At 32.5% G+C, this 26,561-nt stretch overlaps 2 protein-coding genes and 1 long non-coding RNA gene across 3 annotated transcripts; all 3 read right to left on the bottom strand.

The window, feature by feature from the left end:
• Nucleotides 1-70: 70 nt before the first annotated feature.
• On the bottom strand, nt 71-3,883 carry LOC114166005 (protein trichome birefringence-like 25). Its single transcript, XM_028050661.1, has 3 exons — nt 3,064-3,883; nt 2,332-2,609; nt 71-1,093 (listed from the first exon to the last, which is right to left on the bottom strand). The coding sequence occupies exons 1-3, from the start codon at nt 3,332-3,334 to the stop codon at nt 326-328; spliced, it is 1,317 nt and encodes a 438-aa protein (XP_027906462.1). The 5' UTR covers nt 3,335-3,883; the 3' UTR covers nt 71-325.
• Nucleotides 3,884-16,149: 12,266 nt separating this feature from the next.
• Nucleotides 16,150-17,854, bottom strand: LOC114166021. Its single transcript, XR_003599833.1, has 3 exons — nt 17,759-17,854; nt 17,568-17,641; nt 16,150-16,386 (listed from the first exon to the last, which is right to left on the bottom strand). It is a non-coding gene; the product is annotated as an uncharacterized LOC114166021 (long non-coding RNA).
• A 3,971-nt stretch (nt 17,855-21,825) lies between these two features.
• On the bottom strand, nt 21,826-26,221 carry LOC114166779 (protein ENHANCED DISEASE RESISTANCE 4-like). Its single transcript, XM_028051601.1, has 5 exons — nt 25,734-26,221; nt 23,350-25,552; nt 23,077-23,137; nt 22,770-22,993; nt 21,826-22,166 (listed from the first exon to the last, which is right to left on the bottom strand). The coding sequence occupies exons 1-5, from the start codon at nt 25,846-25,848 to the stop codon at nt 22,112-22,114; spliced, it is 2,658 nt and encodes an 885-aa protein (XP_027907402.1). The 5' UTR covers nt 25,849-26,221; the 3' UTR covers nt 21,826-22,111.
• Nucleotides 26,222-26,561: the final 340 nt, after the last annotated feature.

The following is a 26,561-nucleotide window of genomic DNA, read 5'->3' as shown; positions in this document are numbered from 1 at the left end:
CTACTCAATCCTGAGACTTAATTTCTACATCTAAGTATGGAAGAAAATAGGTATATATTCCTCACAAAAATTATATGAAAAGGACATAAGATGAGTTTATATTGAGTGCTACGGTTTACATTTGTGTCTTGCTAGCTTTTATTAAGCTATACAGTCCCATGTACAGAGCGGAGTTCAACCTAATGCCTTTGTGTATAAAACTTCCTTTTTTGCAGACTACTAATGGTATTAAGAAACTACCATGCAACAAAGAATCCTGAATTTAAAATGATCATATTTGTAACCAGCTTCAAACCTCAATGATCCGGTGATAGCACGTTGTTCATTAGGCATTGATTAGCATTTGCATTATTATGTCATTCCATGAGTCAATTGGTCCTGGCAAACACCAATGTAGACAATCATTCTGAACTTTAGCATTCTTGTCTTCTGCAAATGGCTGGAACTTCCTATAAGGTCCAGGATGTCCATCTGGTCTGAGCAATGAAAGGAGTGTTGTATCCAAAAGTTGCAAGTTCACCCTTTGAGATCCTAGAGAAGCAGCCTTCTCAAACTCTTCGAGTTCAATACCTCTCATGATGGAATCCACATCTATCATATGAATCTGACCCTCTTTGAAGGGTACAGTTCTATTGCAGTACCCTCCACTAAACCACTCCCCATTCTCAAAGTGGTCAGGTGTGGTGGTTCTGAAGAGAACAGTGGCCTTGTGATTAGAGTTTGTGAAGAACTTAAAAACTTCTTGTAGTACTTTGCGGTAAGCATAGTCAAATCCTAGCTCTGTTAAGTTCTTTCCAGGGCAGTAATGGCAGCCGGTTACTGTGTTGTTTTCATGGTATATTGCAGTCTTGAGAAACCATTTCCCACCACCAATGACAACATAGTCAAAGTTCTTATATTGCTTGGTCCACTTATCTAGAGTGTCGACATAAAGTTGTATCTCTGATGAGGTAACTCCATTCATATCCTCAAATATAGCTGCTTTAACAAGGAAAGGGGTCCAGATTACTGAGAGTGTGAAGTTATGAGAGCGAAATTTCCATATCTTTGATCTATATTCCTTGTCATGGTAGATTTCAACAGCAGGTTCCACCTGCAGAATAAAATAACCACAATTTGATCTAATAACCCAATTTGTAGGACCAAATAAGCAGACACTACACGATGCCACAAATAGACAGCTTAGTAATTTGTAGGCACAAAGTCAATGGCAGTAATGAATACATACCAAAGCGTGAAAAATGCAATTGAAATAGTAAAATTCAGTTAGACAAAGTATGCAGATCAACGAAATCCCTTCCCCTAAACATTAGAAGAAGAAGAAGAAAAGTTTTTCTGCCACAAAACTAAGAACAAGGGCTGTTATGAGTTCTGCCAAACACAAACTGAGAAATATCCAATGCAATAAGGTAGTTCAGTGATGGATACAACCTTTTCTACCTACTATACGCAGTAAGTGTTACAATCATGGAAAGTAAAATCTCAACATTTTCACTCTAATTATTCAAAAACTATTCTTGAATGTTTGGTAGGCAAAGCTGCTTTGGAAAAGACACTAAATACTGCTTAAATCGTGAAGGCTTTGGACCAATCGTATAATATTAGCAACAGTTGTCATCCACAAAAAGGAATGGACAGATTGTTTTCACAATGAAAAGGATTATGTATAAAATGACATGCAGTGCAAGCTGTTGAACTTTAGTGCTTGTAACATAAAGTCAAAACAACTAATAGTAGATTGATGTTGACCATGATTTATGATCGATGGACAAAGACACTATACTACAGAACTACTACTTAAAATCAAGGAATCACATGGCTTCATTTTAAAGTATTGCCTGATTATGACCATGATTACTAATGAAAGACATTTAATTAACAATGAAGGTGCAACTACATAACTCCTCGGTTAATATAAAAAACAATCACATTGCTTCATTTTTAATTGTTGGAATCTTGGCCTTTACTATCTATGAACAAAGAAAAAAAGCAAGAGGTGAGAAATAACAAATGAAAAGAGAAAAAAAAAGTGTGGTCCTTTAATTATTTCTGTTTTGCTTCTTTGATATTTTTTTTAAACCATTCTGTTTTTAACTTTCTTTCATTATTTTTCCTATTCCCATTCACATCATTTCCCACCAATCTCTTTCTTTCCTAGCAAATGGACCCAAATGTCTTCAAATTTGGCAAGCAAGAGAAAGTGAACAAAAGCACAAATAATGTATACATACTGAACACTAATCAAGATTCAAGGTGGAAAAATCTTTCAAGCAAAAAGGCTAATGATATCAAATTTGCAAACTAGTTAACTGATATTAACATCCACAATACCTTTGAGAGAATGCAAAGTAGGGATTGAACATGATTACGAGAGATTGAATCACCAATGAAAGCCAATGACTTGTTTCTCATGAACTTAAGAAACTTCTTGGGATTGAACTTAGGCAATTCACAGTCTCTTGGACTCCACCTCCAGTACAGGTACCCTGAATCAGGACGTCCATTCTTCATACAATTTTGATGAGGCTCAATCACACGGCAACTCTCATTGGTGTACACTGGCCCAGATTTGTCTTGCACCCATTCTCCCACAAAAAGATCACATTTTTCTGCAGGTACACATTTACAATGCCCATTACCATTCCCATTACAAGCTATCAACATAAGCACTTCACATTACTCAATTTGCTCTAAGACTGTGCTTACTTTAGAAAAAGAAGAACTTGTTGCTGTATAAGATTTGGTGTTAGAACTTCTCATTTAACTTAAATCCCCATCCTTGGTCCAATCGTAGGAAATTAACCAAGAATCAAGATTTTAAATTGTTGTTACCATTACAGTTGCATTTTGTCCTAATCTTTGATATTGCAGAAAATTGTTCATAAAAGATCTAAACAGTCAAACTGAAATGAGAAGAAATAAGCAGAAATGGGTGGTGCTTATTCCTTAAATATGATTTTTTCCATAGACAAAATTTTCAGGTTTGAAACTCGAGCAAGTCTTTCATGCTTGCCACATAAAGAAAACAATTCAATCATCACAAAACAAGTAAAATTCTCTTACCATCCTTTGAGATTTGAGTCTGATTCCGATGAATTTCCGGAAAGTCATCAGAATCAGAAGCATGAAGATCAGAGGAAGGTAAAACAGGGGACTCTGCTTTTGCATCTTCCACAGAAGGTGACTCCACCACTGATAAGAAACTGAATGAATCCCACAAGAGAAGACGAACAGCGAGACCCACCAAGAAAATTGAGAGTCCTAACTTGACACAAACATGGTTGTGCTTTTGCAGAGACAATGGTCCCGAATCAGACCTCACTCTCTTCACCATCTTGTATCAGATGCAAAGATGAAACCACAGCCACAAGCAACTTTGTTGCTACTTTCTCATGAAACGGTGCTGCTGAGTAATTATTATAGGAAATGGAAGCAAATTATGATATTGAATAAATGAACCTGTTTTCTGCACACTCTTTGTTGGGATAATAATGTATGTTGATGCAAAAAAAAAAAAACACATTACGTGACATGTACCATGTGGCAGCCATTAATGGTGAAAGTAAAACCAAAATAGATAATATCGTTTGAAAAAACAAATATTTATATAAAAGCAACAACTTTTCACGATGAGGAACACGTTCAGCGTGTAAGTCTCTGGTGATTAGAGCGTTTCCTTTGATAGAGAAGAATGTGTGTCCTTTGGTCTCACTGTCTAACAGAATTCTCATCTTTTCATCCATCTGCACGTGAGATGTTCATAGATTTCTACCTTAAAAAAACTATGATTTGGTGAATTTTGCATTGTACTTCTGGTAAAATAAATTGATTAAAATATTTTTGTAACTATGATTTATTGGCCAACATGTAACTCACTCACTCTTTTTCTCTCTCATGCACAGCATAATGGAAAGATAACAGTAGTTTGATGTTGCAGGCTACCAACTTTACTTTTATTTCTTTGATGAAACACGCTGCATGTCTTTAGTTGAGTGACATCAAAGTCACTGTGAATATGATTCATCTTTTGTTTCTAAAAATATTGAGTTGGATTCATAAATTCAGTAAAGTTAATGATATATTTTATAGAGAATTAAAGTGTGAGCTTAATCGTGTATTTAATAAAAATGAAATAAATTAACTTAAGAAAGATAACTCATAAATTTATTACTATAAAATTTTAAATTGAAAATAATATCAATCATTTATGTAATTTAAGTTCAAATAATGTGTTCCACCAACATCATTAATAATAATAATCATATTCTTAAGGTATCGTTCGCTTTGAAGTATGAAGTTCTGTCACAACTAAAGTATTGTTTGTTTTGGTGTATGAAGATCTGTCATAGTTTTATCTTTAAAAAGTGTTTCGGAGAGTGAAAAGAGATAAATATTTAAACTATGTTTGACCTTGACTCCTTAATAAAGCATACCGAAACATAATGTAATCTCACCCAGACATCGACAATATCAACAAAAATGACACTCGATAAGAATATACCAATCTAAAATGAGAAAAAAAAAAACTAATATTTTGTAAAGGATATAGTTTCCAATGACCAAACATCATTTTAACATTACATAGTATGTTTCAGAACAGTTTTGGTAACCTCTAAGACAAGAGATTCGGTTGAATTGATCCCTTTTTTGTTATTGATCAAACCACCAACTTTATTATGGTATAACTTTTGAAGTTTCAAAGATCTATGTATGGAAACTTCTTGTGTAGTGATTTTGCCTTTTTTGTGGCTATAAATTAAGGGCACAGATTCTTAAATATTTGGGGATTATTTGGTTGTCGGTGCTAATGACAGATAGAATTATATTTTCCCCTTTAATGATTTACTTTAAGAAAAGGTCCATTTAATGAAACTCTCATAACTTGGTTAAAACAAAATGATAAGTAACGGTTACCTACTTGTAATGAATGTTATAATAAACAGAGAACAGTTAGAGTGAAGAAGTAGTTTGCTTATTTATTTAAGAACGATGTATAAATAAGATCTAAATATTCAATTAAAATAGTAGTTGTTCAGTTTATTTAGTTGACCTTTAGAATTGAACAAACAATTTTAACATTCATTTGACCTTTACAAAAAAAAAAAAGTGTTGTCAGAATACACTCCTCTAACAGCTAGTTCCAATCAATCATGACAGTTCATAATAAACGTTATTAAAGTTCTGGTGTATGACAGAAATTTGGCAACTACATACCCTTTTTGTGTTCGAAATTCTTAAACAACAAACATTTTTCTTAGGACAAGACAACCCTAACAAAACTGAAAATTACCACAAAGGGTATAAAAAAAATTGAAGGTGTGAAACTCGAAGTTGCAGAATGAAGCTTCTGGTGTTAGCATTTGAAGAGTTTGGTGTGACATGATGAACATTAATGGCTTGAATTTAGTTGAGTCCCTTTGTGGGGACCAAATGTCCCTTCCCTTATCTTGTAATTGAGAGGATAATAGATTTTTCAAGGCCGTTCACAAGGATCCTATCTCACTCCACATTTATTTTCTTCTGGTATTTTTTTTTCATTATTTATGAAAGGACTTTAACTCTAACTTAATTCCATAAAATCGATTTGTAAGATAAGATTTGCATCTCACATGGATGGAATAAAATATTCAAAAAAGTTCGTTAGGATAACTCTAACCTAGTTCTGATACTATGTTAGAAGTGACTTTAAACTTAATTCAAGCCCACAAAACTGACTTGTAAGATGAAATTTACACCTCATTTATATATTATGAATTGGCGTTATCTTTAATTGACGTGAAACTTCCAATATAAAGTCTTATTTTCTTCCAGTATTTTTATCTTTTTAATATTCCAAAAAAAATCTAGATCAGAATATATCGTATTTTATACTTTTATTTAATAAATGAAATATTAGTATGAAGATACTTTTTATATATTAAAGTTGATCAAATAAATTGTGAAGAACACTAACACCAACTTCACTTTGTTCCAAATGGCTCATAAATATTGTGAGCTCTATTTATGTGTGTACCCCATTTCATATTTATTCACTCATACATCGATTTCACCACATAAAACAAAATGTGGTGGAAGAGGTGTCTTATGAAAGGTGCTAATAAGACACGGAAAAGGTTAAAATGGGGATTTGGCTAAACTATATATACACAAATACAAAAGAGTTAAAACAAAATGAGTTAATGTTGATAATCAGTTATATTTAACATTTATTTAACTTTTTTAAATGTGAGTTTATGTCTAACTTTCAATTTTATGAAATTAATTTTAAAAATAATAACTATATCTATTTACATATATTATAATATAATATTATTTTTAATTAATGTTAGATATATAATATACCTTTCACGTTGAAGAATAAATATCTTAAATCTGAAATTAAATATTTATAAATAATCTAATAATAACTTAATAACAATAGTATCATAATTTAAAAAAAAAAAACTTAAATAAAATATATTTTGAATGATTTTAATACCATATATTGAGATATATAATAAAGGAATAAAATGAAAGAGGTATGCAAAGAACCATGTATGTTAACTACATTTAACATATTAAATACCAATTTTTGAAACCATGTTTTTGGCTCATAAAGTGTATATAATATGCTATTTATACTTAAGTTGTTAATACTATGATAAGGATGTCTCACCCTGTCTTCATGTTAGTTAAGGACACTGATCAATCAATCTAGAAGGCTCTTAGTTGAACTCAAATAAGGATATGGAAAGTTTGAAAAGTTAAGGTCTAAATTTGTTAAAGTAAGTAATTCAGTTTAGAAACTAAAACAAGTAATTATAGACATTACAAAAATTATTATGATAAACAATTCCTTAAATCCACTTTATATTTCGTCTAAATTCACATTTGAAAATAGAAATTTTTCGAATCAACAATTTAATGATTTTATTTTAGAAAAAAATCATATCTTTATTTGATTTTATATTTTGTTATATATAAAGAAAATATACGAATAAAATAAAATAACAAGTTTCTCTTATAACATATTCTCATATTTTCAGAATCTTTACAAATTTTCAATATTCATAATATTTCATTCTCTAATCATATGATTTTTAATATTTCATATTGTTAAAATTTCATAAGTCCACGTCTCAATTAAGTCCGATCAAATTCTCGAGACAAAATTGTAACTTAAACAAATGTTCAACGTAAAGTATCAATTGCTTTTTTAATGAATGATTAAAATTATTAATTATACCCTCTAAATAAATTGGTGATTTTGTAAGTGAAATCCTGTAATAAGATGGCCCTCCAAAAGCAGTGACAAGCTTGTCTTGTGCTTTTGTAGTGTACTCTTATTCCTCAATCATTTGTTAGGCAAATGAGAACTACAACAATTTTTCACTCTGCACCACTCAACTCCTGACCCTACTACCAGGGAACCACCTACCAACTCTATTTTCTTTCCTATCACCATATTATATTAAAATAATAAAATTTAAGTTTTAATTCAACTTTAAAAAAATTAATTTAATAAAATTTCATTTATATAATATAATTTGGTTATATTTTTAATTCACATGTATATTTTTAGTCTTAGTATTTTTTAAACAGAATTAATTTAATCTTTCTGTTAATTAACTTACGTATCATTTTTAAACGATGTTGATATTAATTTAACAGTCAGATTAATTTTATTTAATAACTATTAAAGTTAATCAAAGAAAATCGTTAATTTAAATATAAAAATGAAATTATTACTTATGATGTGTTAAATTTTCAAAAACGTGTTACCTTTAAATTATGATGCGATGAGGTTATAAAATTAAGAGTTAAATACGTTGTTGTTTCCTTAATTTTTAGTAAATTTTGGAATTAGTTTATTTTAAAACTTTAGACCAATTTAGTCCTTTATTTTTTAGCAATACGTGAATTTAGTTCTTTTAATCAAACTTTATAAGGTTTATTTGATGTTTCGTACGCATCTCAGGTTTGTATTTGAGTTGTTTATATTGTTTGACACATTTTTGTTCTAATGTTAAGTCAAATACTATTATGAAACGCGCTTGAAATTTCAAATAAATTTAACAAAATTTGATTAAAATAACTATATTCATGTATTTCGAAAAATGAAAAACTAAATTGATCCAAAGTTTCGAAATATACTAATTTTAATATTCACTAAAAATTAAGACAATAAAAACATATTTAAACCTAAAATTAATACAGTCATTTTCTAATACAAACTTTTTCACTTTAAAAAAAATTAAATAAATAAAAAGTGGAACAATAGCTTGTAGGTTACAGGACCACAAGACAGGACCAAAATCAAATGTCTGGATGAGTAATAAATAAAGGATTTGAAGGGAAAAAGAAACCTCATATATAATTTCAGTGTCGCGTTGAATATAATGACGATGTGAAGTATATCGATTTTAAATCAATGTTGATCCTAACGTAAATTAAGATTATTTTTCAACCCATATTACTTAGAATTTTTTATAGCTAGAATTTTTTATCGAGAAACTTAGAGTTGTTTTTAATCAATAATGATATGAATTATTTCACAAATAACATTTTAGGATTAATTTTCTATAAATATTTATCGGTTAATATTTTGAAGGTTTCGCAAAAAAATATTAATGGGGTTAGTTTTTATGAATGTAACTAGATTTTGTTTTTGGAACTTCACAATTACTAACTGCACCCCTATAATAAGAGAAAAAAATTCAAATGCTATTCACCACTATATTACATCATCACTGAAAACTTATTCTGAAAACTTCTTTCCCAAACAAATTTCATGTAGGGCGTTTTGAAATACTCATATCTGTTTGTTTCAAAAATTTGGAAGTCATGAGGGTTAAAATTGTTATTTTAAAAATATGAGGGGTGCATAAAGAAACTTTGGAGTTATAGAAAGTAAAAACTCTAGAAGTTTTTTGTTAAAGTTTGTAACAATTATTTTTGTTAATATTTGTAAGATTCAAATATCATTTTTTTATTTGTTGATAGTTGAAATATTGTATTTAAAAAAAATAAAATTCAGTTAGAAGTTGTAGGAACATGAATTTTGTTAGAGATGTCAAAATGGGTTTCAACCCGTGAGCCAACTCGGCTCACCACGGGTTCGAGCCAGATTGGGTTGAGAAAAATTCAACTTTTTCAAAAGTGGGTTGAACTCAACCCGGCTCACTTAACTCACGGGTTAAACAGGTTCGAGTCGGGTTGAAGGTGGGTTGACCCACTTAACCCACCAACATTTTTTTACAACTTTTTTATTTTTTTTTTAAATTTTCTTTTAATTTTTTTTAAAAAAATTTAATAATTATTTACTAGTCCTATTATATTTGTTCACAATTTCATATTTTTAAATGCTAGAATGTTGCTTAATTATATTTGAATAGTTTGAATGTTTAATTAATTTGATTGTCAAGTTATATATATGTTGATACTTTAATCTTTAACTATAATCTTTATAGTAAATTACTCAAGTAATCGTCTTATAAACAATTTTTTCTAAATTAACATGAAAAAAAATGTATAGTTTTTTTATTTATATTTTGTTGAATAACATGACAGAAAATTTGTAATATTAGCCATGCTTTCTTAGACTAATGGATACTTTCTTGGAAATAATTCTTCATATATTGGTGGTGAGCATGATCAAAACATTGGTCCTTGATTTTATTATGATTGTCATCTCATGGGTTACTTAAAAATTTATTTAAATATTTGAATACTAAAAAAAAAAAATAATTTTTTTTGGTGGGTTGGTGAGCCAACCCACTTAACCCACCCACCCGTGGTGGGTTGAGCCGGATTACAAAATTTCTGACTCACCAGAAAGTGAATCGGGTTGGGTTCATTCATTTTGAACCCGGCTCGTGGTAAGCCGACCCGTGTTGACATGTCTAAATTTTGTGATGTATCTAACATTTTAATCACGTAAATGATAAATATTTCAAACCATTGTAGATTGGAAAGTAAAAGAGCAACTAAATATTATGATTGTTTGCCATGTCATTAAAATGAATTATTCCAAACAAAACGGAAAGATGTTGTTTTATAATGGCAATTGATGTCACTTGTTTTTTAAAACGAATTTCGAAATTAAAATTTTAAGTACAATATTTCTTCAAAAAATGGTGGATAGGTTAACATTCTAAAAAATACTTCCTAATGTAAGGCCCATTAAAAATCTTTTAGCTTTTCTGCCCTAAAGTTAGTGGGCTGCCCTTATAAGTGGGCCTAAGGCCGGCCCAACATATATAGTCTTTAGGTCTGCCCTAAACCTAGTATTCCTTACCATTTCAGAAAAATTGTTGTCCTTGTCTTAGAGCCGCAGCCGCCTTTCACTTCTGCTAGGGTTCCGACGTTCTTCAGATTCACGCTTGGCTTGGCCATTGTTCTGCTCACGTAAGTACCTTTAACCCTTACCGCCTCTGTTTCGTATAGCTTTCACAGTAATAGTGGAGACTCTTTTATAATCTCGTTTCATCCACTGTTCCAGTTGCGAATCGGGCTTAGGAGCTGCTGTGGTCCTTGTTCGTACCCAAAAACCCAACTGTTAGCCTTTTTCCAGGTACGGGAAGTTAGGGTTCTAGTTTCGAGTCTTTTTGGAACTGTTATGCGTTATTTGTTGATTGTATGGCTGGATCTGTCGATTGGATGTGTGAAAGTACTTTGCATGTGTTGTTTGGTCGGAAAACATGGTTGTGGCAGTGGGAAACAGTGGCGAGACCTGCTAATCTCGCCCAAGCGAGTCAATCTCGCCTAGGCGAGATGAAACAGGGAGCTAGCCTAGGGCCTCTGCACGAAAAGTCGCCCAGGCGACTCGCTCAACTTTTGAGCGAGCAGGCAACTCGCCCAGGCGAGATCCCGCGTTGCTCATGCTCCTGCTTTTGTGCTCTCGCCTAGGCGAGGGGGAGGCTCGCCTGAGCGAGCACGTCTCGCCTGAGCGAGACCCTCCAGCCTAAGCGAGGTGCTGGGCGAGACAGTGTAATGTGGGAGGTTCTTCTTGGTTTTGTATGGATAATGTTGGCTTGGTTTTGAGTATCTGTGTTAAAGGCTTGGTATGTGTGAGTATGATAGAGAAATGCAAGTTGTGAATTATGTATAAAGGGTTGACATGAGTTTTGCATGAGATTGTATTGAAAGGGTTGGTATGAAAGAGGCATGATAACGATATGAATTGGAAGTCCTTGGTACATGAATGGTTCATGATGAGATGAAATGTGTTGAGCCTGGAACATGAAAGGCGTAGACTTAAAGGTCGGTACAATTAACATATACATGCGTAGTGAATATCATTTTGGTTGTGCGGTTGTGTCCTGTATGTGTCAGTGCATAAGTCCTTGGGGTCTCTAGGTGAGACTTTCGGGGTTGCGCTTCAGTGGTCGGGACGTAATCCCATGGCCCCTGTTAGTGGGTGTCCATGGTGGTGCCCCATCTGTATAACTAAGTAAGGATTCAAGGTAAGGACTGTATCCTGACACTCTAAGGGGCCAGTTAGTCTCACTTAGAGCGGACTGACTCCTGTGGTGAGAGTAGCAGGAGGCCTGAAATTCATTAAGGGCTAACCTTGTGGTGGGAGAGATTTTGATTCATCGTAACACTTGTATTACATAGCTCAGGGATCGAGCAGCTCAGGGTCGAGCAGAGGTATCCACCACAAGTGCAAGCATCCGCTGAATCCGACTAAGTTATACGTATCCGGATGAGTCGAGTCGAGTCGTAGTGTATTGAATGAAGAGTCATAACATGTTTGGTTGCTATGTGGATATGAGATGATGAAAATATATGAATATGTTGTTGGCTCTAGTTTACCCGTTTCGTTGCATGGTTGTGTTGTATGTGGCTGTTTTTCCTTGCGATGATCATCAACTTGGTTGATGGGAGCAGATGGGCGAGGTTCTCATGGTCAACAAGCGAATGGTGATTCCGCTGCTTAGCCATCTGGGTTGGAGTTTCCTTTGTGTTTTATTTAGGGCTATGGCCCATGTATCTCTTTCTGTATTTCTACGCTACACTCTATGTCGTATTCGTATTCGGCTTTCCTTTGGCATCGTGGTGTGCCCGAGTTTTGTCGGGGTTGTGTTAAAGACCCCAGGACTACGCTACTGTACTTATATTGTGTGACGTTTTTCTTTAATTTCGCTTAATAATTAAATGGGACGTTACACCTAAAATGTCTTTAAAATTAATATTTTAGATTTTTAGAAATTTAAATTACCGCATAGGACCAGATAACAACAAATATGATACAGTTTCTTATATTTTTGATGTAATTATAATATTAGTCTAGATAATATCCTTACCGACAAATAAATAATCTATTATATATTAAAATAAAAGATATTATTAATGTTACTATATTACTTACTTTTTTATCGAATAATATCACAAAAATTAATTTTTTCGTCACTTTAAAGTTTTGATGAGATTCAAATCTAACAAAAGTCATTTTTTTTCATTTATTTGTGATTTCAATTATAATATTAATTATAAGTAATATTATTATTTATAATATTTGTATAAATATTATTATTTATAATTATTAATAATATTATGATTATAAATATTATTTGTAGTGATAATAGTAAAATTATATCATATATTATTATAATAATAATTGTTATTGTTATTATTATATTTTACTATTATATATTATTATTAACATGATTTCTGTTATTAGTATTATTAATATATATTATATTAACTTTATTATCATATATTATTTATATGAGAAAAGATGTACTAAAAAATTATTATTATTATCACTATTAATAATAATAATAATAATAATTATTATTATTATTATTATTATTAATAAGAATTATAATTAAGAAGTATAGTTATTATATTATTATTATATTTATTATCATATTTAATTTAAATAATTGATATTTCAAAAATATTATATTATTAACTACTACAATAATAATAATTATTATCCATAATAATAATAATTATTATTATTATAAATATAGTTGTTATTATTGTTATCATTATTATTATAAATTATAATTATTTTTTTTATATTATTCTTATTATGATTGTTATGAACTATAATTATTTATGTTATTATTATTATTAAGAATAAGAATTATAATTATTATAATAGTTATTATTATTATTGTTTAATACACAATTTCTTTTTACTTACTATGTAGGGATCATGTTTCAATTACTTGTCTTTTTTATTTGTTTTGTTGTTCATTTATGTTTATATTTGAACAATTATTTCAATTTAGAGACTTATTTAGAAATTATTCCTTTGGTAACAAAAATCTTTGTAACTAATGTTCAATGATCAATTTCTTTTGGTAGTCAAAATCTTTAAAACTAAATTTTAAAAACTAATTTAGAAACTAACTATAATTTTTTATTGACTATTTTAATAACTAATAATTTTTTATTTTTTAAATTGATATATAAATTGCTCACTATAATAACTAACAATATTTTGCAACTGAAATTGTTTGATATTACGATATTTTCTTACCGTTAGAGCTTGATATATGTTCAATTTATTTAAAGTTTGATGAAATTTTGGAAGTACAATTTTTTAACTAATAAGAAATCAAGATAAGAAATAGTTAATTTATAATTATACCATGTATTATAATTATAAAATGTAAGTCATAAATTTATTTTTAAATAAAAATATTAAAAGACATTTAAAATTTATTAATTAATTCAATAGTAATTGTTATAAGGTCCATTTATTTTCTGTCTTTTTATTTTAAGGGCTGCCCCAATCGATTGGGCCTAAAGGCTGGCCCAAAAAGGAGATTCAAACCTAATCTGCCCCAGTCTCACCTCTTTCCCTTCACTTTGCAGAAAACACAACCGTCACGTTCCCTACTCTCTCCAAGAGCTCTGCTAGGGTTTAACCCCAATCTCGATCCAGTGAGCCCAGCTTCGTCTTCTTGATTTTTGTAAGTATTCTACAACTTCCTCATTCCTTTTCCATTCGTATGTTCGTGTTCCTATCTAGGGTTTCGTGGTGAACCACTCTAAAAACTCGCTCCGCTTTTTTGTTCCAGCTTGTTTGTCTGTCCCGGGAACTGTCGCGTCCCCACTGTTGGAGTTGAACCCTTCCTCTAGCTATTTTCAGGTAAGGGGAGCTAGGGTCCGTGTGTCTAGTCATTTTTAGCTTGCTCTAATATTATTGTATGATTCTGTGAATTGCATGCTACTGTGAGTTGATGAAAATGTCGTTGTAGCCTTTGGGTTTAATGTTTGCGTGACTGTTTTGTGAATGAACAATGGCGGACACTGGTTTTCTCGCCCAAGCGAGCATGCCTCGCCTAGGCGAGACTAACAGAGTCTCACCCAAGCTTTTCTACGCGAACGGTCGCTCAGGCGATCTGATTTCTTTTTTAGCGAGGTGCAATCTTGCTTATGCGAGAAGGGGCTCACTTGAGCGAGACATCGCAGAACCCATTGTTCCCCTGTTCGAGCCCTCGCCTAGGTGAGAAGGGTCTCGCCTGAGCGAGAAGGTCTCTCTCCCCTGAGCGAGACATGTTAGCTTGAGCAAGAATGAGGGCAGGTTTTGGTGCTATTGTTGAATGGTTCACTGATGTGTGGCTTGCTTGTTTGATCTAAATGCTTTACTAGAAGGATTGCGGGATGATGCCATGATTAATATATGAGGTTGAGATGGAAATGGTATGTGACTTTATTGGGTATGAATTGGAAAGCATGAGTTGTATGATTGGTTGTTTATACATGATATTAGTGTTATGGGAACTTCCTAATTGGTGGGTGGAACATGTATAAAGTGTGGGAAGGGCGTAATTCCATGACTCTTGTAGTGAGAGCTCTTGGTGGCGCCTCATCTGTTGGACGTAATCCCATGGACCTTCTTAAGGGGAGTCCCTGGTGGTGCCTCAACATAAGGACGTAATTCCACGTGAGTATCGTGGTGGTGCCTCAAGGCCAGGACGTAATTCCATGAAGGCCACTTGGTGGTGCCTCTTGTAAGGGTATAATTCTGCGAATTCCTCGTGGTGATGCCTCATTGCTAGGACATAATTCCACTGCCACGTGGTGGTGCCTCATTAAGCGTATCCGGATAGTCAAGTCTTGGGGGTCTTAAATGGTTTTGGTAATCCATGTGTGAATGTCTGCTATTCATGTTTGACTTTGAGACTGCATGTTGATTGTTGTTGCGATGATCATCGATTCTATTGATGTGAGCAGACGTGAGAACTCCTGGCAGTGGTAGTGGTTATAGGAATGCTACAACTTGATGGACTAGACGAGTATTGGGCTCACTATGGGGCCCATCGCTGAAGGATTTATTTGTTTTGATTTTTTCTTATCTGTACAAGACCTAGCATAATCAGTTCACTAGTATACTTTGTTTTAGACCGTGTGGGGCCTCTTTTATGTTTTATGGATATGTTGGGGTACATTGTATTTCATACCCCTAATCTTCGTACTCTCTGAATATTTATGTATGTGGCGTTTTTATTAAATGAGTTTTATCTATTTATTTGGGACGTTACAATCATAATACAATTGTTTTTATATAAATTTTTCTTTATCACATTTTTTAAAAACACAATAAATATGGATAATATGCATTTTTTAAATTGATAATAATAATATTACTAATATAATTAGTTCAAAAATATAACTTACATTGTTATATTGTTAATCCATACAATATATTCATTCCGTTTTAAAAGCTTTTTCATCATATTTAAAAATATAATTTAAAATATGATAATGTTTTAATAAAATATAGATATGGATTTGAAATTAATTTTAAAAAATTTAAGAATTTGAATAATTTTTTCAAAATTTCAAGAATTTATCTAAAGTATATATTTCAACTTAATCTTATTCGAAATTATTAATTTTTCAAAATTTAAGAATTTGAATAATTTTTTCAAAATTTCAAGAATTTATCTAAAGTATATATTTCAACTTAATCTTATTCGAAATTATTAATTTTTCAAAATTTTGTTGAAAAAAATAGTTAAAATTAATAATTTTTCTTATACATATTTTCCATTACATATATTTTGATTAGAAATATTAATGTTAAAAGAAATTAATTGAAAATACCACATACTATGACATCCCATTTAAATAGATTAATCTATTAAATAAAACATCCCATATTCATAATAATAAAGAGCAAAGCAAACTGATGAAAAATCATAGTTAGGGAATACACTTTTATAGTCATCCGTAGGAGTACTTGAAAGGGGTTCTAGGCATATAACCATGCCATAGCCAAAACAGAAACAACAAGGTTCACAGTTATGCAAAAGAAAAGCTCCTAGAGCAAGGGATTACAAAGGCACCAGGGCCATAGAATTATCCTTCGCGGGCCACATCAACGAGCCCACTAAGCTGCATCGCTACCACCATCAGGCCTACCTCCAGAAGTATTTCCATCTGCTCCCACCATATGGTGATCATCGCAAAAGGGAAATCAAAACAAGGACACACACACAGAAGAAATAACAGGGTAAGCTACAGTGAATTAAATTGTGCATGTTATTGCAGAGAAATATTTAGAAACAGTCCAAAAATACAACACAGTAGGCACAAGAATCACATTATAGCAAATAAGCAAGACACTATGACTCAATTATCCGGATACATATACTAGGATCGGATTCACTGGACGCTTGCACTTGTGGTGGCCTCTACTGCTCTGCAGAGCCATTGCCAATGGGTTTCACCCTACCACACACAAGGTTAGCCTTTAAGCGTCTAAGGCCATTATCTTGCCAAAGACTAGGGTCTCCCGCTACTCTCACCACTTAGGTTAGTTTGCTCTACTTGAGACTCACTGACCCTTTAGAGTTTCGGGATGCGATCCTTACTTGAATCCTTATCCTAACATATACACTACTCACCACCATGAGATCTCCCCACGAGACTCATGGAATTACACCTATCACACATTCAGAATCATTTTTCTCATACAATTCCACTTCTCTCATTTCCTTCATCCAATTCTCATGTTAAGACATCACAAAGCCACAAATCCATGATCAACCTCATACCAAGCATGCCAATTTCATTCATAAATCCAAACACCCAAGCATATTCACGTACATCATATTTAGGAAGAATAATCTAGACAATACATGCATCAAATCATCAAAACAGTCAAGAAGACAGTGCCCGCACTCACCACTGCACTAACCTCGCCCAAGCTAGGAACCTCGCTCAGGCGAGGAGCTTGCCTCGCTCAAAATGTGGGCTCTCGCCTAGGCGAGACATGCAACAGTGGCCCCTGGGAGAATTCACGAGCTCTCGCTCAAGCGCGCTCAAGCGAGGCCTTCTCGCCTGAGCGAGACAAGGCGTCGCTCAAAACGTGACTGGCCGCCTGGGCGAGCACTCGAGGCAGAATCTTGGGTGAGCTTCTGCTATTCTCGCCTAGGCGAGGCGAGCTCGCCTGGGCAAGAATACCAGTTCTCCCCCACTGTTCCGCGCATGCAACCCAGAACAAACAAACCAAACATTTTTCTTTTGATCTCACACAAGCGCAAACATTTTCCAACTCACTTTATGCAACAACAGAAGGGCACCTACAACGAAAGACGAAGAAAACTAGCTTCCCTTACCTTGCTTAGATGCTAACAACACGACACAGACCCGCAACAGAAAGTACCACAGCTCCAAGAACTATTTTAGAGAGCTGAAACAGGAAGATTCGTACAAAACGAAGTTAAGAGACTTAACCCTAACTTGACCAACGTGCTTAAACAGTGCGAAAGGAGAAGGAACAGACGAGAAGTTCTAAAGCTCAACTTACCTGGAAATAGAATGGGTTTTTGCTAGCTCGGAGACGGGAGGAGATCGTGTGCCCTAGCAGAACTCTAGCTGGAGAACGTATGAGGAACAAAAGGTTGGTTTCTGCAAATGAGACATACAACAAAGGTTTAGGGGCTAGCAAAGATATTGGGTCCCCTGGAAGGACTGGTCTTGAGCCTACGAAGAGGCTAGGCCCAAACACATAAAACTGAAAATGGGGCTTACACATACAAATTTAAAAGAACAAAATGTACTCATACCAAATTTATTCTTCGGTCAAAATCTTAAAATCTTTCAGATTTAAAACATTCATAAAATAATATTTCCAAACTTTAAAAATATTGTGCAGAATTTTAAGAGTTCAGTTATTTAAATTCATATCCTTACTTAATATCTACTATTAAAGAAAAAGAGATAATATATCATTATAAAAAAATCATTATCATATATCTATACCCTATACCTATATATATATATATATATATATATATATATATATATTGTATCATTTTTTTTATCTTTTGGTAGTTTAGTAAGAAAAAATATTAATATATTTGACTAATTAACTTGAAATTTCATCGATATTTGGAAGTCTTTAAAAGGGAAACTTTTAACATATATGTATCAAGATAAGAAGAGTTAATATAATTATACCATACATTTTAATTTTAAAAATTATTTTCATGAAACGATTTTTAATTGATAACATTAACGCTCATTTAAAATTTACTAGATTTATTGATTAATTTAATAGTAGTTGTTATAACTAAATATCATAATACAAATGTCTTTATGTAAAATTTTCTCTTTTAAATTTTTAAAATATAAAATAAATAGTGCATAATATACATTAATTCAAACTGACAACAATAACACAATTAATTTAAAATAATGATATACATATTTAGTGCTGGACATTGTTATACTATTACCATATAATATATTTATTTAATTTTTATATTTAAAAATATAATCTAAAAATGTTAATGTTTTCATGAAATATAAATATTGATTTGAAATCAGTTTTAAAATATTTACAAGAATTTGTATGTTCTTTTTCAAAACTTCAACAATTTATATAGAGAATATATTTCAACCGAATCTTATCCAAAATAATTACTGTCAAAATTTATTAGAAAAAAAGATTTTCTTTTTCATAAATATAGATACATTTTCCCATTGAATGCAAATTTTCAATTAAATAATTAAAAGAAAATAATTTTAAAATACCACATACAATGTAAAAGAAATAAGGAACTCGTACCAAATTTCTTTTTTTTTTCTGGATTGAAATCTTTCAGATTTAAACATTTAAAAAAAATAATTTAAAAATATGATGCAGAATTTTAAAATTTTAGTTATTTAAATTCATATCTTAACGTATTATTATTTTTATCATTTTATATATATATATATATATATATATATATATAGAGAGAGAGAGAGAAGAGATTTATATAGATAGATATTTGTAAATATGAAAATAAATATTAATCGAAGATTCAAATTTAAAGAAATTAAAACTATCATTCGATATTTCAGAATATCACATTTGCGTTCATCATATAACAAATAAGGAATATTTCAAATTTAAAATCATTATATAATAATCTTTTAAAAATTTAAAAATATAATGAGGATTTTAAAATTTAGTTATTTAAATTCATATATTTTCTTGTTATCTTTTCATTATTAAACATTAAAAAGATAACATTTATCAAATAATTGTGTATTAGTATTATATATATATATATATATATATATATATTTTGATAAAAATATCATTATCACATATCTATATATCTATGTATATTTTGTAAATATGAAAATAATGAATATTTATTTTAAATAGATAAAAGATAAAAGATTACAGATAAAATATTAGAGATCAAATAAAATTAAAGATTCAAAAAAAATGCTATAAAAGGAGATTTGTGAAGTAATATTTGCATACTCTTTTGCTTTTCATCTTTCCTTCATACATTTGTGGCTTTTTTTCTCTCATTAGTACCTTCACAATGAATTTGTCTTTTGACAACTTCTTTGAAATATTCTCTAGATTACCTGCAAAAGCCATATACAAATTCATGTCTACATGCATGATATTGTCAAAGTTTCCAAAAGAAACTTATTTTGCATCCAAACAAGCTCAACATGCATTCTCAAGGGATGACACTTGTTTTTTCATCCAGCCAGAAACTCCTATTGAAGTAACACAATGGTGCAATCTCCCAGTTGAATTTCATCCCTTACCTGGAGAAGAATCATCATCTGGGGTGTCTAGAAATGTTCTAGCATATTTTTCCAAGCGGATCAAGATTTTATGTTCAAGCAACGGTTTGGTTCTTTGTTCTGTGGCTAGTGAGAATGAGGTAAACTTTTATATCATCAACCCAGCAACACAATCTTGCTCACTTATTCCAACTCCTGACCACATTCAAAATAGCAGTTTTTATGATCATAAGATTGGTTTTCTATGCGAATTAGATGGTAATTTTATGATATATCACTTTATTGATAATTTAGATGAGTGGTCTTCTTATTTTGACTGCAAAGTATACAAAGATGGAGTGTGGAAAGCAAAAGAAAAATTTTCCACTGGGAGTAGAAGTTTAAGATTTGACATGCCTGTGCATCACAGAGGAGCTATTCATTTCATATCAGATTGTTCTTCTTACTTAACAAGAAGCAACCCATATTTTAGACCTTACATTATGTCATACAATTTTGAGGATGAAAAATCAAGTATGTTAAGGGTACCCAAGGAAGCAAGAAAGGGTTCTCATGACAAAAGTTGTGAGATGAGAATTTTTAAATGGGGAAAAACCACTGATTCAGACCAATCCATTTGTTTGGTGAGATTGCGAAAGAGAGTATTTACTGTATGGGTTTTGACAAAGTATGAATCCAGTTTGTGGAGAAAGATTTTAAAAATAAGAGTGAAGGCAATGGGAGTGTTGGAGAATGATCCTTCTCAAATAGTAGTAAAAAGTTTTATTCTATTAAATGGAGAACTTTTGGTGTTTAGTACCCAAAAGAAGGTTTACCAATATGGTTTGAGAGATAAAAAAATTCATAAATTTTGGGATTATGAAAGTGAGTTCAACTTTCTGCGCTTCACTCCTTACAAAGATACCTTGCACACATGTGATATTGGAACAAGAAATTTATCTCTACCTATACATGTGTAACAATTTTAATATTTTTTTTTCATTAATAATTTCACTTTATTATGTATAACTTCTATTATTTTAATTTTGATGCCTATTATAGTTCATATTTATATGATACAATTTTTTTCATGTTTTTGTTTATGATAACTTATGCGTATATTTTATCTAGATTTTATTTCAAATTTAATACGTAAAAGTTATTGGAAAAAATATTCAAAGTTCATATTTTTCTTTAAATAAATATTATCTTTATATATATATATATATATATATACATACATATATATATATATATTTTTTTTTTTTTGAGATTCCAATTATTAAATGGTGTCATGCTGTATTAATCAAATTATAAAGATGCAGACGAATTACCCTAAAAATACTATATACTATCTATTTTATTATATCTTAATCAGAAAACATGGATAATATAGTTCTGGCGTTCACTACAAAGTGTAAATACATTCTTTGACTTTAAAATTCAAAATAGAATGATAATATTACACTAATATATATATATATATATATATATATATATATATATATATATAAACAATTTCAACCACCTAAAAGTTATGTTTCACAACTGTAGATAAGTTCGTAAATCTAGTTAATATAAACACTATTTTTAATCTAAGCATAAACTAGAATGATAAGAATATAAAATGCTATTGAAAAAGCATCATCTAAAGTAAACAAACAATTATAGTGAAATCAAGATAAAAAACTTTCTTGTACGCTTGAAAACAGTTATAAAATATAATAATATGTGATTATAACCTGATGTTTCATTCAGTTTTATTGTCATGTTCCCCAAAAGTTTCTCTCAAAATAAGGCGTTCGCGATAGAATGAGTTGTGAATTTGTTTTAGCTGTTATTGCGTGTTATTCCAGATTATCACTAAATATATTACATTCTTTTACCCATCACATTCTGGACCACATACAAGACTGCGAGCACAAATGTTTATGCTCTTTGTTTTGGTAAACCACGTAAGAATGACAAAATTTCAGTACAAGAATACAAATTTACATCTCATAAAATTCTAATAAAAATATCATGAAAAGATTTCAAAATTTTCCCATGATCTGATATGATCCGAAACAATGTTTCCAAATCTGTTGAAGGTGGAACAAAGATGCTCTCATGTCTCAGCAGAAGTTTTATTTCTACATTTCTATTATGCAGCTGTTCTTGGTACTTTCATGCCAAATCCACGTCTTTCTTTCTCCACTCTGCCAAGTTACCAAAACAAAAGGATTAGCAACTATCCTAACTGCTCTGCTTCCTAAATATTTATATTAATCAATTATGCAATGTGAAGAATAAAAATTATGTAAGAAATGCAAGGACCATATTAGTCAACCATATATATTCTTCTTTCTCACCCTCAGAAAACATCTGTTGAATCATCAAATGGGATCCTGAATTGGATTAAGAACACTTGTTCAAGAAAACACAACTTTTCAGCACTTCATTGAGCTTATGACCTATGACTCAACCTCTCACTCAATTCTTATCAGATATCTGATGCCACTTCCTACCTGAAACCTTAAAGTAATGAATTTATGGATTTTTTTATAGGTTGTTCATCTTTTTTATTTCTACTCGATGTGAGATTCAAATTCACACCTATATTATTAACAAAAATATCTGCATGTGAAGAAATTCCTCCTTATCTATAGGTTCAACATGACATGCACTAATCAATATGCTGAGTGCTAGGGGAAAACAAACATGGATTGTTAACAATAGGAAACCAGCATTTTATGAATAGAAACACAAGCTAGTTTATCATTTGATAAATGGAACAAAATCATCAGAAACTTGGTACTTACGTTGGTGCTAGTTTACCAAGGCTGTCCAACTCTTCCCCTGTGTGTTCATCCCTCACCCTCCCAGAAATTTCAACGATGTAAGACCTATTGCCATCGCGAGGGAGTCCTCTACGACAAAGCAATTCTAAATCTTTTTGGTGAAGTTCCCTACCATTTACAAAAACACCAGTATTTCCACCAGCACATTTTTCTGGCATGGGATGCTGGAACTCTTCTATGAATGGCTGCAACAGAAAATAACATATTCAATTATATTGATCGTAGTATAAGCATATGAGAGATGGAGTGACAGAATAGTATAACTTACCAGAATTATCCCAAGACATGGTCCACCCATGACACCCCAAAATCCAGCCTGAGAATCATACCTGCAGAAGCAAAAGTGTAATCAAATCAATCACTGCAAACTTTTAGACTATCACTCTAAACTGAGATAACTCTTGCCAAAATGATATGCAAAAGGCATGTGAAACTACCAAAAGATAATGTTATTTTGTCAAATGAATCAGTGCAGATGATAAGAACTTAACCGAATCTATATGTAGCAAAGAACCCTTTTCTGTTTTTGAAGCATACTAACCAGTAATTTCCTGGCTGGATTGGTCCAGCAAACTTTTCAGCCTTTTTAATCACTCGATCTGGTATTGGCTGTCCATTTACAGTAACACTACTTTTCCCATTATCTTTCTTAATAATGTTTGCTAAAAATGAATCACTCCTTCTGTTAGACCTAGGATGATCATGTTCTCTGCTTGCATCACCAGAATCCTGGGAGACCCCAGTGTTAGAATAATCAATAACATCCATCTCAGTTGCAAGCACTACTTCTTTCAAAGAATTTTGCCTTGAGGCATTCTTCTCTACTTTTTCCAGCTCTTGATCTGAGCGACTACTCTGGTTGCCTTTCCCCAATCGATTAACCGCATGGTCATTGAATGAACCACCAGGTGAAGGAGATGGAGAGGCTTTAGATGGCTGATGAATGGACCCAGTAGCTTCACCCGGTGCAGTCATAATTTCTGGACTATTTTCATCATCAGAAATACTGGGAGATGAAGAATGGAAACTTTGCGTCGCTCGCGACTTTAAGGTTGAGTCTTCAGCCAGCATAGAAGGTTCTCTATCAACCGAGTGAAAATCATAACCAGAATAATCATCAGATGAGAAGTTCACAGCACTCGTGTTCCCATCACCACGGGAATGGGAAACACGACTGTTCACAACCTCACCAGTGGCATCATCAACCCTTGTGGATGTGGTAGCTTCCTCCATATGAGGAGAAATTACTAGCTTCTTATTGATGATAGCAAGTTTCATTTCAGAAGAACAAACTCCACATCTCATTTTCTTCTGCTTAAGATTTTTAAGCATGAACAGTGTCTTTTTAGGCAGTTGCAGTAACTCAAAGCAACTATGACAAGTGATGAAAGGAGAAGCGCCTGCTATAGGAAGGCACTGCCGAGTACTACTCAAAGGCACTGCTTTTCGAAGATGGCTTCCAACAAACGCACCCATCTCAGAATTGTAGTCTCTAGGCCATCTTGTACGAGGTTGTCTTTCATGGATGGCAGCTCTAGAATTATGAACATAAGGACCAACTGCTCCTGGGATCTCATGACCGTACAACATAGGATCTTTTGGGGCAGGGGTATGAGGGAATCTGCTGTTAACAAATGAAGCAGGTGGCACTGGCACTGATTCTCTTCTTTTGTTGTTATAGCAACGCAAACAAGAGCAAGAAGGTGGGTGAAGCATGGCATTACGAGCATATGGATCATATGAATCTGGATCAGTATCAGCATAGCGTCCAGGAAAGTAGGGATGCATTGGTTTTTGTGGGAACTGGTGGGGTAAAGGATGTGAATCTCTCATCATTGGGGACACAAAAGGATCCCCATATCCAGAAGCATAATTTGGATTATGCATGGAAGGGTGAAAGTTGCGCATACCCATTTCAGGACCTGCTGCATAAGCATATGGATCATGAGGATAATTGAAATAAGGGGGACCTGACATATGTTTATTAGGGCCAAAGAATGGTCTTGAGGTTCTGCTCATAGCTGATGATCCATATCCTTCAGGAAACCAAGTTTCAGGGCCATTATAAGGATCTGGAGGAACCATTCTTCCATCAGGAAGAACCTTTTCTTTGGGGTTACCAACCACCTCAGAAGACTTGTTCAATTGGTTGGTTAACTCATCCAGCTTCCTTAGTATATCGGCTCTATCTTGCTCAAGATGCTGAACTTTATTCACACCATCCATGTCCTTGAAATTCCTCCACTGTTCACCATAAGAAAAACTGGTATAGCTACTTGAAGATCCTTCATTAGGATAACTATGAGTGGGAAATCTGACACCTTCCATATCAGTTTGAGACTTTCTCCGAAACCCCTCCCTCTCACCTCTCTCCCCATAAGGCCAATTAGACACTCTCCCATAGAACTGGTCCCCTACCATGTGAGTCTTCTGCTCCTGCTGCTCTCTTCCAATTGATTTACCCCTTTTGTCCTTACTCACAAAATCACTCTCCAAAACTCCTTTCTCATCCCCATCCATGGAACCATCCAAAAACTTCTCAAGTCCTTTATTTGGTTTCCCCAAACCCCTTCTTTGACCCTCCATTGAGAAACCACCATTGAACCCAACATCAACATCTGAATTATCCCTCAAATCAACTACCCCTTTACCCAAGAAACTTTCTGATCTACCTTCATCTCCTCCACCTCGTCCCTCATCTGAGCTTTCCCACAACCTAACACCTTCAGAACTTTTAAGCTTTCCTACAAAGGAAAAACAAAGCGGAAAACACAATAAGAAATCAGAATATCCAACCCCTTTTTGAGCCTTTGACCTTTGAATACACAAAAAGAAAAAAAAAAGTCCTAATTTAATACAAACATAAAGCTCCAAAGCACATTAAATCAAACAACTAAACCATATGCTAAATTTACGAAAGGGTACCTCGAAGAACAGTACCACAACCACCACATTGATAAACAGTGTAATTGGCATGCTCGGGAAGAACATTCTGACACTTGGGGCACTTCACCAAACGCAACTTGGCCGAGTCCTCCATTGCTGAAGCTGAGAGATAATACAGGAACACACTAACCAAGCACCATAACCAAACAAAGAAGACGCAGCAGCAGAATCCTTGGTTACTTATTAAGATAGAACTTTCACGTAGAGGTCCAAAAGGAAGTGCTTGGCTTCTCGGAAACAACAACAACAACGTCAGAGAGAGGAGTGTTGATGTGTTTTCTGCTTTTTCTTTTTGGTGCTGGTTTTCCTTTTGGGTTTTCTTGTTTTTTTTCTCAAAATCCAAACACCAAAAACCGAAAAAGGAGTAATGAAGAGAGAAGCACAGTGGGGACAAAATTTCCTCTCGGAATCTTAGAACTTTGCAAAATTGATCCTTTCATTCCATTTTCAGTTACTGAAATTAAAAATCGCAGCTTTATATTATTATTGGTAGATTTTTAGACAGAGAAAGAAAAATAGTAATGTGAAATAGTTGTACGGAGTGGAGTTAGTTGGGCCGCAAGGAGAAAAAACAAAACCAAATAATTATGTCTCCAACCAAAACAAAACATGCAAGTGTCTTTTTTTTTTTTTTTACATATAAGATTAATAAATTTCATTTGACATTAAATTTAAAATGAAAGTAACTTAGGTGTAAATACCTATTATAAAAAAAATAAATGTGGACATGAAATTAAAACGAGTAGTAATTATAATGAAAACATTTCTTAAATATTAATTAGTTTTTAAAATTTTAATTCATTAAGA

Source organism: Vigna unguiculata, chromosome 10 (genome assembly GCF_004118075.2).
Source record: "Vigna unguiculata cultivar IT97K-499-35 chromosome 10, ASM411807v1, whole genome shotgun sequence".
Classification (NCBI taxonomy): domain Eukaryota; kingdom Viridiplantae; phylum Streptophyta; class Magnoliopsida; order Fabales; family Fabaceae; genus Vigna; species Vigna unguiculata.
The sequence above is the reverse complement of the archived record's forward strand: the minus strand, read 5'-3'. Positions and strand labels throughout refer to the sequence as shown.